Source organism: Topomyia yanbarensis, chromosome 1, assembly GCF_030247195.1.
Source record: "Topomyia yanbarensis strain Yona2022 chromosome 1, ASM3024719v1, whole genome shotgun sequence".
NCBI lineage: Eukaryota > Metazoa > Arthropoda > Insecta > Diptera > Culicidae > Topomyia > Topomyia yanbarensis.
Window position 1 is genome coordinate 174,967,058 of NC_080670.1, and position 12,460 is coordinate 174,979,517.

The 12,460-nt window shown below is 38.5% G+C and overlaps 1 protein-coding gene across 5 annotated transcripts in view; it reads left to right on the forward strand.

Moving 5' to 3' along the window:
* The first annotated feature begins 993 nt into the window (after window positions 1-993).
* LOC131681847 (uncharacterized) overlaps window positions 994-12,460 on the forward strand; it is a 33,721-nt gene continuing 22,254 nt past the window's right edge. For 2 of the 5 annotated variants that reach the window (XM_058962904.1, XM_058962938.1), the window contains exons 1-2: window positions 994-1,147; window positions 1,411-1,749. In XM_058962904.1, the coding sequence (XP_058818887.1) occupies window positions 1,733-1,749 (17 nt within the window). In that variant the 5' untranslated portion in view covers window positions 994-1,147; window positions 1,411-1,732. Of the gene's footprint in view, window positions 1,246-1,410; window positions 1,750-12,460 lie in introns of all 5 variants that reach the window. The other 3 variants (XM_058962921.1, XM_058962913.1, XM_058962930.1) reach the window with 3 other exon arrangements.

Below are 12,460 nucleotides of genomic sequence, written 5' to 3' on the forward strand. Positions count from 1 at the left end.
AGATCAAAACAGTCTACACATTAAATTCTCAAGTCCATAAAAAACAAATTCGTCAGCCGGCTAAGTATTGCGTCTCATTTTGTAGTCGTTCAGCAAAGTGAAACATCCAGGAAGTTCTTGCTGTCGAGCCTTACCTAGCCATCATGGTTCAATAAATCTCACATCTCATAAAACCTGACGTGGTTAAGAATGGATGATGTGTAGTAGACTATGCAGTTATTACTACTTACATTACTACACCGGCAGGACGGACTTTGGCGGGCGTTTCTTCTCTAAATTAATTCCTACACTATAGTTTCAGTTAGTATGTGCGCTCAGCAGAACAACTCTCCCTTTCGAACTTCGGCAGTGACTGTAGCTAGCGGCGCGAGAAGGATTATGCACGAACTACGACGGGGTGGCAAAAGGCGTATTATTGGGAAAAGGCTTGCTTTGTTTTAAAATTCGGTTAGGGTGTTGATCTCACTTTCCAAATTTATTTTTACACCGTGTCTAAGAAATAAAGCGAGTGCTATGTTGAACAATAACAGATACCTGTTGTTATACAATCGATTCTTCTAAAGAACTATGTATTTTTGTCCCCTATTCCTGTTCTGGGCTAACTGTCAAAGATGCTAAACCATGTGGCAGAAATCATTGTCAATATCATATGAACATTTTCGTAAAAAAATCATTTAAAAATTATTTCAAAGGTCAACTTATCTACTGTTGCATTAAGAAAGTTGATCCAATTAGATTGTAATCTGGTGCCAAGTCGGTCTACCATATACTGATGAGACGAAAATACACGATTTATCAAGCTATAGGGCTGAAAATCAACCGTTCTTCACTTGAAGCAAAATTTCGATGTCGAACCCGGCAAACCATTCGAAAAACATCCCCGATTCGAGCCATCGCCCCGCATAAATGGCATCATGGTACACGAGTACACGGCTTCGAGGTTCGTCGCCTGCATGCATAAAGGAACCTGCCAGATCGTTAGTGGCACGGGGGTCCAAAATCGCTCAACCAGCAAGATTCGATCACTCGTGATTCAGCAGTCGACTGGTGTGAACGTTCGAACGCGGCTCTCTCGCTCTCTCGTCTCGTGCCATCATCCGTTGGTATCCGTTGGACCGTATTTGCGGTGATCGTTAGGTGCGCTTTGGTAAGGCTCCAAGACCTCCGGAAAGCAAAAGTGACTGTCTGTGATTGTAGAAACAATAGTAGCAACGGCGGCCTAGGTAGTAGTTGCTGTTGTTGCTGGTGTGTCGTCGATTGCAATTTATTACATCAATTTGAGAAAAGGGCGTGGAAAATGTACCATTTTCAGCTGTAGTGTGGTGAAACTCTGGAAAGGTCAACATTTTTCTCTGCCCTCCTCCCCCGCTAGTGCAGACACCAACTGATTGTGCGGCTTAATTTTTTTAGGATTTTCGTAAGTGATAGAGATCTAGTCACGGTGCAACGAATAAAAGTGTTTTTGGTGGAGGTGACTTAAAGGGTCCGAAAAAGTGAAGAAAAGGCAGCGATAGCAAACGATTGGTTAGTCAAGTCTCGCAGAGTGTTAGAGAGTGCAGTGCAACCTGAATACCAAAACAATTGTCCCAGGCTGTCCGTTCCAGAGGAGTAACCAAGAGGTTTTTGAACATCTTTTATCCAATTCGAAAAACGTCCAAACACGCAGCAGCGGCGCAGTCACGTAACGAAGTCGAAGAAAGGCGCGATCACTGCTTCCAGATTTATATTCAAGATGATTTTAACGAAAACGTGAGTTTAATGCTAATCTATTTAGTTGTTGTTATATGATCGATCACTTTTGATAGAAGGTAAAATTTGAATAGGAAAACACGAAATGCTTTTTATGCGGTCTGCAATGCGATGGATATTTTCTAATCTTAATTTATCGGTTTGTGCGGTTGTAATTGCTTACCGAAGGAGCTGGTGCTGGGAATGGTAACGAGCGCATGGTGGCATGCAGTGGCGTGGCCAGAAACCGCATTCGAAGTGATTTAAATAATCGATTATTATGCATCGCCACTCGCTGACTGTCTGATAAGGTTACACAAGATGTTGGTGAAATTCGACATGGGACAGTGTGATTTATATGGAATTGATACTTTTTCAGTAGATGCAATAAAATCGACTTTTATAGCTTCCGACAATTTTATCGCTTGAATGATAGGTTAACTTTTGAATGAGGTCCAATTCATCGTGGGCCAGTGTCAGTCAGAACAAAATCTAGTAGCCAGAAAAATTCAAAGTATTGTTATGATACACACGTTGCAAGTTGAGGAGCTTCCTTTTCGACAATGCATTAAGGGATTACAGACCTTTTTGCAAGAAAAAATCGAGGAAGTTTGATTTTTTTTTAAGTATGTAGCAATGATTTTATTACAATTCATTGTTGTTTTTAGATAGTGTATTTTTTCAGTGAAAAAACAAGCATGAGTTTATGAAAAAATATTGGAAATTAGTGGAGTTATGACATTTTCCCCGAGACCCTTTTTTATTTAAAAACCAGCAGATCAACTAAAATCCTAAAACTCAAAAAAATCCATTAGTATAGAAGTGTTCCTCGTTTTATCAGACAATATTACTATTAGCTGTGTATTGAACGATAATTATCTTGTTTTTGGGAATATAGAGAGCAGAAAAATGGATTTATTTACATATAGTATCGACTCATTTAACTAAAAAGATTGAGCACGACTTTAACTAACTTTTTCCTTCGATATCCCTCCCGAATCTTCTTTAAATAGTCTTTAGATTTTTCAGTTCCACTTGAACTGGGCTTTAGAGACGTATCCCTGCGCCCAGATCTGTTCTTGAAATTAGGTAGCTTAATTAGTATTTTCCCAAAATTTCATTTCGATCGGATCATTAGAATTTGCGTTATATTAATTTGTTTGGCGCTTCTTTTCGAAACATGTCTTCATATGGAATGTTCGATGTCGTTCGTTTCCTTCAAAGTTGGACTGCCTATTGATAACTGCTTCCGCATGGTCCGATGGTATCCAATTTCGCGAGTTCGAAGATAACACGACCAAGGGGTTTTGGTATACCACCCCAGAAACACCGAAAGTAGCAAAATAATGCCTGCTCCGCCACATGCTGCCAGTGTCCAAATAAGTCAAGTTTCAAACCGACACTTCATCGGCACAACTTTGCCTCGCCTGCCCACTCAAGCCGCCAATTCTAATTCTAAGTTTCTTGTCCGGCTACTATCAAAATGTTCGAGGAATGAGAACAAATACTCTTGCTTGCGCTCTCCTCTTACGATTATGATGTTATTGTTCTCACAGAAGCCTGGTTGCGCACTGACATACATATCTCGGAACTTTCAACTCGGAACTAGTTAACTTCGTCGCGAGGGCGGTGTTCGTATCGCGCTAACAAATAATCTCACCGGTGTAGGATCTATCGTAAGGGCCCATATTATTGGCTCGAATCAAAACTCGCCGAAATGTCAATTGACGATAGGTTCATCCGGAGTGTTCATTCGTGTTTACATTTTGCTAGCGTTGCCAATTTTATTTTGTGTCCACTACCCAATGTGGCTACGCCTCAGTCGGACTTAAACTAAGGATAGCCCCTATGTTTGAGTAAGCCGGGCCAACGAGTGGATCACAGGTTCGCTTGCTTCTGACGGCGGGATTACAAATAATTGATAATTAGTTTTTTGGCACTAAAGACAAATGTGATATTAGCAATACCATAATAGAACCGTAAATTTTAATGTTTTGTTACACAGGACATGCGGTTGAAAATTTGTTACAGTGACACAATCCATGAAACGTGAAGAAAAACAATGTAATGGTTGAAACGTCAGCAGAACGCTAGGAAAAGGAAAACGTAAATCCGAGCCGGAAGAGAGGATGAGTAACTTGCGTCAAGAGAGTTCCTTGTTAAAAAAGACAATTCTGTAAACGTATGTTGTGGAAACAAGACGTCAATATCGACAGCGGCAAATTTATGACTTTAAAAATAACCGGCTGGTTACAAGGTGGAATACGACAACCGGCACTGTAATAAAAATGCTCGGTTTTGAATGCTTGGAACAAGTTATTGTTCGCATTTCATTACCAAAATACTCTCTGTATAGTTGTATATATCTGCGACCAAACAGCAGTCCAGACCTATACAATGCCCACTCCTCTGCAGTTCAACAAACTCAGGATAAAGCTAGTAGTTCAGACAGTGTACTCATTACAACCTTCCCCATCTCAGATGGATATTCGATGATGATCTGAATTGCTAGCTGCCTGAAAATGCCACAACCGAACCAGAGATAGCTATCACAGAAACGAGGGCCCATATTATTGGCTCGAATCAAAACTCGCCGAAATGTCAATTGACGATAGGTTCATCCGGAGTGTTCATTTGTGTTTACATTTTGCTAGTGTGCTGTCCGATTTCACTACCGTTCATTCGGACTTAAACGCGATAGTCCCTATGTTTGAGTAAGCCGGGCAAACGAGTGGATCACAGGTTCGCTTGCTTCCGACGGCGGGTTGCCTGGAAATAAAATTTTTCTGGCAACGCTCCAGCACCCCGTTGAATTCGAACGATTTCACCACCTGGGCGCCACGTTGACGATATGAAATGAACTTTGTTTACTTTCGACAAGTTTTGATTCGAGCCAATAACATCCAGCCCAGAAACGATAGTAGCTGGGGGACTGCGTTAAACTTCTCTTCGCCTCCGACCTCCATACTGAAAATAGACGCTCACCACAAACCCTTCGTGCTGAGGTTTAATATGCAAGTTGAAACAGAAGTCGCTTTTGCCGAATCCGTCGACGGCCTCAATTTTAACTGAAGTATCCGCGGCCTTCGATGCTGTTGACTGGTTTGATCTGTTAAGTGCAAACGATCTGCTGCAGTGTTCTACGGAACTGTATACCAGATACTCCGCTGCATAATTTCTAAGAAATGTGTCAAAAGAAAGACGGACTACAAGTATCCGTTGTTGATTTTCGAGCTACGTCATCTACGCAACATCCTCCGAAAACAGCGCAAGCGATACTTCCGCCACAAGACCGACAAAAACAAAGCTGTTCTTCGCCAAACCGAACTTCAATACGAAACTGCCCGGAATAGTGCATTCGGCGAGTATATAAGTCATGTCCTCGACGTTCTGGAAGTTTGTGAACAACAGAAAACGCGTTGGGGCCATTCCCGTAAATGTTTATTTCGGGGATGCCAACTCGCAATCCCCAGCCGAATCCGTAGACCTTTTTACAGAAGAGGTTATAGACGCATTACCATCATACAATATCAGTTTCCCTTGCTTGAATATGAGCGAAGCAGACATGTTGAAAGCTTTATCCAGTGTCAACCCATTGAAAGGACCAGGCCCAGACGGCTTGCCTCCGATATTAATAAAAGGATACCATTGCGATTAGCATTATTTTTAACCGCTCAATCGCTGAAAGCGTCTTCCCGAGTGCATGAAAAGAAGCGATTCACAAGACTGGTGACATTCATAACGTTGAAAATTACATATGAATCTCACTTTTGTACTGTTTTGCTAAAGTCCTTGAAAAGTTTGTTTACAATGAGATGTACACTGCAGCATCCAACATCGTCGACGAATGCCAGCACGGATTTGTGAAGCAACGTCGTACCACTTCAAATTTGATGATGTACACTAGCATCTTAGTCCCCTCTGTTGGGAATCGTCAACAAACCGATTCAATATATTTTAACTTCTCAAAAGCATTCGATAAAGTACCTCACAGCATTGCTCTTCTGAAACTACAAAGACTAGGATTTACTCCGTGGTTAAGTGGATGGTTGCAATCTTATTTGTCTAGTCGAAGTGTTTTAGTTGGAATTAGTTCAACGCGTTCTAGCTTACTCGATATGCCTACCGGAATCTCTCAAGGGAGTCACCTAGCAGTGCTGTGAAAATACAAAATCACACCTTTTTCTGCTTGTATTTACCGAAATCAACATTAATTCAAACATTTCATTCATCGCGCCGGGCGTGAGTTGAATTTCGTTTTCTTTCACGTTCGCGCAGAGATGTCAATTTTTTGAGCTCTGCACCTAGGGCCGCTAATTTTTATTTCAATCATAAACGACATTTGCACTCGTATCAAATCTGAACTATTCAGATTTTCTTCCTTGCATCTTGTACTTATGATTGCCCAGTGTAAACCCATCGTCACTGTTGTGACCTTGCTTGCCGATGTTGTTTACAGTTGATATTGGGGTGCTGGATGCTTCTTTGACGGTTGTCATTATGGTCTGAATAGAGGAATTCCACGAAGATCCGTCCGAAAATCTTTAAAATCGTGACCGACCATCTTAGATTCCAATGAAACTTTACACGTTTCACCGTCATGCAAGACTAAATATTTTCCACAGGTAATAAGATAATTTTGACTCAAGCGCAACTTTTCAAAAGGGCTTAAACGTTTCTACGTGCATAAATTTCATTTTTTTTGTTCGATTACTGTATTTTATACAGCAAAACTATCTGAGAACGAGTTACAGGGAATGAATACTTCTGTCTGAAAAAAATATACACTGAAAAAAATGTTGTCATTTTTCAAAAAAACAAAAATTTATGATACAAATTTAAATTGCGAAAAAACCTATTTTTGATTTTTTTATATTTTGTTACCTAAAGAGAAAAGAAACATTTTGAATGTGATTGCATGATGGAGAAAAAATCGGTAAAAAAGTTTTCCTAACAATAACTTTAATTTCATACCAATAGACATACAAAATTGTAATTCTATTACAGAATATAATTCTAAGCACCATTTAAAATCAAAATGCATTTAACAAAAATCTTCCAAAATGCGATAGTTTTCGAGATATTTGAAATATTGCTCCTTCAAAAACAATTAATTCGTGTAATTATGCTCTTTTTAAAAGTTATTCGCGTTACCCCATCAAAAAATGTCAAAAATTTAATGTTTATCGTTTTAAAGACGTAAAAGCAACTTTTTAGTGTATTTGGATCCTGGAGAAGCTTTCAATAAAAAAAAGTTTTCCTAACAACAACTTTTGACATTTTTTTATAATTCTTACTATTTGCAGTCAAAAATACAATTTTCTTTTTGAATATGATTCTAAACACCATTTTAAATCGAAATGCTCTTAACAAAAATTTTCTAAAATGTAGTAGTTCTCGAGATATTTTAACTTTTGTTTTAACAACACAATTATTTTGTTTTATTGCGACCTTTTCATAAGTTAGTCGCGTTTCTCCATCAACAATAATAGGTTTTTCAAAAGGCCCGTAAACTTTCCTGTAAATTTCTCTTTGACATCAAGGCGATATTGTGAAACATTTTAAAGTTACATGAAAACAACCAACATATGATTCAGCTATATAGTTTAATCAACAGACCCTATGGTTGAAATATATTTTGGTTGCTTTCATGTAACTTTCAAATGGTTCACAATATCGCCTTGATGTCAAAGAGAAAGTTGCACGAAAGTTTACGGGCCTTTTGAAAAACCTATTATTGTTGATGGAGAAACGCGACTAACTTATGAAAAGGTCGTAATAAAACAAAATAATTGTGTTGTTAAAACAAAAGTTAAAATATCTCGAGAACTACCACATCTTAGAAATTTTTTGTTAAGAGCATTTCGATTTAAAATGGCGTTTAGAATCATATTCAAAAAGAAAATTGTATTTTTGACTGCAAATAGTAAGAATTATAAAAAAATGTCAAAAGTTGTTAGGAAAACTTTTTTATTGAAAGCTTCTCCATGATCCAAATATACTAAAAAGGTTGCTTTTACGTCTTTAAAACGATAAACCTTAAATTTTTGACATTTTTTGATGGGGTAACGCGAATAACTTTTAAAAAGAGCATAATTACACGAATTAATTGTTTTTGAAGGAGCAAAATTTCAAATATCTCGAAAACTATCGCATTTTGGAATATTTTTGTTAAATGCATTTTGATTTTAAATGGTGCTTAGAATTATATTCTGTAATAGAATTACAATTTTGTATGTCTATTAGTATGAAATTTAAAAACATGTACGAAGTTATTGTTAGGAAAACTTTTTACCGATTTTTTCTCCATCATGCAATCACATTCAAAATGTTTCTTTTCTCTTTGGGTTTTTAATAACAAAATATAAAAAATTTAAAAAATGCGTTTTTTCGCAATTTCAATTTTTATCATAAATTTTTGTTTTTTTGAAAAATGACACAACATTTTTTTCAGTGTATATTTTTTTCAGACAGAGGTATTCATTCCCTGTAACTCGTTCTCAGCTAGTTTTGCTGTATAAAATACAGTAATCGAACAAAAAAAATTTGAAATTCATATATGTAGAAACGTTTACGCCCTTTTGAAAAATTACTCTTGTATTAAAATATTCCAATTGCCAGAGAATATCATGGAGATTCATACAGCGAACACACCTGCAAAGTTTCGTTCGAATCGACGATGGTCATATTTTGCGGTCGGCTGGTTTCTCATGGAATCCCTCAATAGCTACGACAAATTTGGAAAGCGTTTGTAATTCAGGCATTGGTATTGAACACTCTGTTTTAGGTTGGTTTGCCGTAGATGAGTTGGCAATCGGTTGAGATGCATCTACCGCGCAAGGTTGTCCATAATGTGCTGTTTGATTACAATATTTGCACGTGGGTGCATAGCAAAGTTTGTTTAATTCTATTTTCGTGAGTTTTGAGTTTAACCCATTATAGCCCAGCTTTGTTAAAACTTTTGGTAATTTATAAAATACTTCGTGTGCCCTCATATTATGGCGAATTATGTATGGGAAAAATAAAATATTCACTTTGGAACGTTCTGTTGCGAAAAAACTAACGTATAAAATTTCATACGCTGAGCTGATAGGGTATCAAAAAATCATTACATAGAAAATTCGGCTAAAATCTTTATATTCAACATAAAATCGAATAATATCTTCAACCTTGCGAGATCATTCATTTAGCAGCTTTTTTGAATGATTTTAACACTGTTGTCCTCTCTCGTGCCGTTTCGTCTCATGATTGGTTCGTTGCATCAAACCATTTTTCCCTCAAACTTTGTAATTATTTTAAGAAAAAGAACATTTTCTTACGAGAATTTACATAAAAAATATTCTGAGTGGAGCCAAGTATCCGCAATCTCACTACAAAAACGCCGTTGGGAGTATTTTCAATATACACAGGATTCTTAATTCCACAATTGTAACGTTGTAACCACATATTTTAAATGGTTCTGCAAAACGAAACGCTTCACTTGGGCTAACGTGTTGAATGATATTAATACTAACATGCCCGGACGATCCGTAACCATAAATCTTCTAGATTTCACATCAACTTGCATTAGGCTGATGGAAGATAAGGTACAAATTGATGCAGTTTACAAAGACTTAAAAGCTGCATTCGACCGAACTGACCACCGAATATTATTAACCAAAATGTCATTGCTGGGCGCATCACGGATTTTTGTTTGATGGCTGAATTCTTACTTGAGTGATAGAGTCCTTCCTACGCAAGGAGCTTTTATTCTCAGGTGACACGATCCTCGAAATCGCCGATCAGCCATGTTGGTTCTAGAAACGACAGCTCACAACATTGTTTACTACATCCCCATGCATATTTGCTTGGATTCAAATGTGCCATTCGCTGTCAATTTTCCCCCGCAGCTTGCAGCACGCTTACCTCACTCCTCACCTAGTTGCTGCCAACGACGAATCACCTTAGAACACTAAGCACCTTGGTCCTACGTGTGCAGCTTGGCTCTTGTGTTTCCTCTCAATTTACGAACAAATCTGGAGTCCCTCAAAGCAGCAACATGGGACCCCTACTGTTTGTATTATTTTTCAACGATGCTGCTTTGATGCTTGGTTTGGGGTGCAAACTGGTTTACACCGATGATTTGAAATTGTACCTCGTAGTCCGATCTATCGACGACTACATTTGTCTTCAAGAGCTTCTGGATACATTCGTAAACTGGTGTCGTAGAAACTGGCTAAATATTAGCATTGCAAAATGCCAAGTCATAACTTTTCACCGCATATTCAGTCCGAAACGTTACGACTACCAAATCGATGGGCAAAGGCTCACTAGAGTTGATTGCGTCGGCGACCTCGGCGTTTTGTTGGATACGAAGCTAACATTCAATCAGTATCGCTCAGCTTTATTCTGTAAAGCAACCCGACAACTCATTTCTAAAACCGCCGGGATTTTAAGGACCCGCATTGTATGAAGGCGTTATATTGTTCGCTGGTTCGCCCACTTTTGGAAAATGCTCTTTGATTTGGAGCCCCCATCAGCTTACATGGATCTTACGGATTGAACGGGTGCAGAAGAGATTTGCCCGACTCGCACTACGAGACCTTCCATTGCGGAATCCTCTAGACCTTCCGTCGTATCCTGCTCGATGGCGCTTGATCGGTCTCTACACACTGGAACAACGCAGCAAGCTTCAGCAAGTAGTATTCGTAGCAAAGCTTCTCAACGCTGAAATTGACTCCCCGAAGTTCTTGTCCCTTCTTGATTCCACCGTACGACGTTTGGATTCAACGAACCGATAACCGCATGTATTCGAACTTTCTCCACGGTCGAGGATCTGTTTGAGTTCGCACAGAAAGTTTCGCGGTCTACAATTTTTATGACTTCACTCCTGCTATTCATTAAGGCTATTTTTGTCAGATGAATTATTTTAATAAATAAATAAATAAATAAATAAATACTGCATTGCGAAAATGGTGATACTGAAGGTACGCTACGTTCAATGCTACCAATACATTGCTTGCTATGCAAAACTTGTTGAAATAGTTCAAAACTACTTTTAATACGAATCAACATAAATGCTGGAACCTATAAATATATGTGGAAACTATTTTCCCTAAGCCAGACGTCTGTGAGACACGGCGCAGAAGACACGAGCATGGTAGTAGTGCCGCCTATTGAGAAACTGCATCGGAATAATTTGTTCGTTCCGTGCGAGTTAGTAGCGACTGCTGAATCACTTGCTTGTGCCGTGCTAGTTAACAAACTCGTCTATTCTGAAAGTGTAGCGGTTAAGGATGGATTTGTTATTCCCTTAAATCAGCCCTTTTCAGAGTTCAACCATGAAGTAAAGAATATTTCAATTGCATTCGATCACAAAATGTATGCTCGTTGAACGTTTAAATCATAATTTATGATAATTGGAATTTGTTACTTAACTGTTGAGAACATTTCCTAACATGTCGTGCAAAAATCTATTTTTTCCGTTCAGTACACCGGCAATAATTGACGTTGAAAAACAACTCGATAACTTACCGAGCAAACGAAAAGCCCATAATACCCCCATGTTTATGGGTTCAACCCATGACAACACCATCACCATGGTCCGGTAGATCCCATATAAAATACCATATGTTGGTGTGTTTATGGGTTATTGAGACCATTTTATGGTGTCTTTATGGTTGTGAATTTTGGCACGGACCATGTTTAAAGTCTTTTCACGGGGCTATGTGGTGTTCGAACCCATGAGTATTTGCTCGGGATCAGCTGCCAAACATTTAGAAACAGTAGAAGATTTTGTCGAGAAGGAAATATTTGTGAGCTGTACACGACCGGTGGATAAATCAGTCTGTGTCGTTATCTGCTATCCAATTATTTCCGTAATTGGTTTTAGATTTTATGCACCGAGCCGCAAATCTTGAACAGAAAGAGTTGTGATTTTAGTCGCTTTCTACTAGTCAACCTTGTTGGATGGCCGGAGCTTACATTTCAACATCGGGAGAGAAGGTTATTATCAGGATTCGGCCGGTTCCGTGGACTGACTGTAATAATTAGTTTGTACAGCTCCGTGCTAGTAACGAGGGCCAATTGGAACAAACATCTCCAACTCAGAGAACATTTTCTTTGGAAAACAACTTAGCCCTTATCAGCGCTACCAAACTATCAAGCAAGAATTAAATTTAAACATCTTTTCCTTCAGCAACTATTATATTTATTTCCTACGGGTCGATTGGTTCCCGCTAATTACATGCAGCGTACACAAAAACCAAGGTGTATCGACGTTATACCAGGTAAGCTAAAACGAACAAACTTTCTTTTACAATGGTGAAGATCGTTTTTCCAGCTTTTTATTATCCTATGTATGTACTATTTAATAAAACTGTCCGTTACAAGCAAAAAAGCAAATAAATGCAATTTTCAATGAGTTCTGAATACAATTTTGATGCATATTACCACTACATACGCAGCTGAGGGAATTGCACACCTTCTGTAATATCAATATACTTATCGAGAAGTCTACCCATATTCAAACATGGCGAAGCGATCAGTTGTAGTTTGACAGTAGTGATCGCTTCATTTCAAAACAATCGTTATTTTGCATGGGACACTTTTCGAATGCCTCTGTCATGTCGGTTCGTCGGTGGTAAATATCCCAGATCTGAGTTTCAATTTACCACACAAACTTCAACTCTAAACTTCACTGCACTGCACTGCAAAAAATAAAACGCAGACTTGCTTTCCTTGCCTCAAGGAC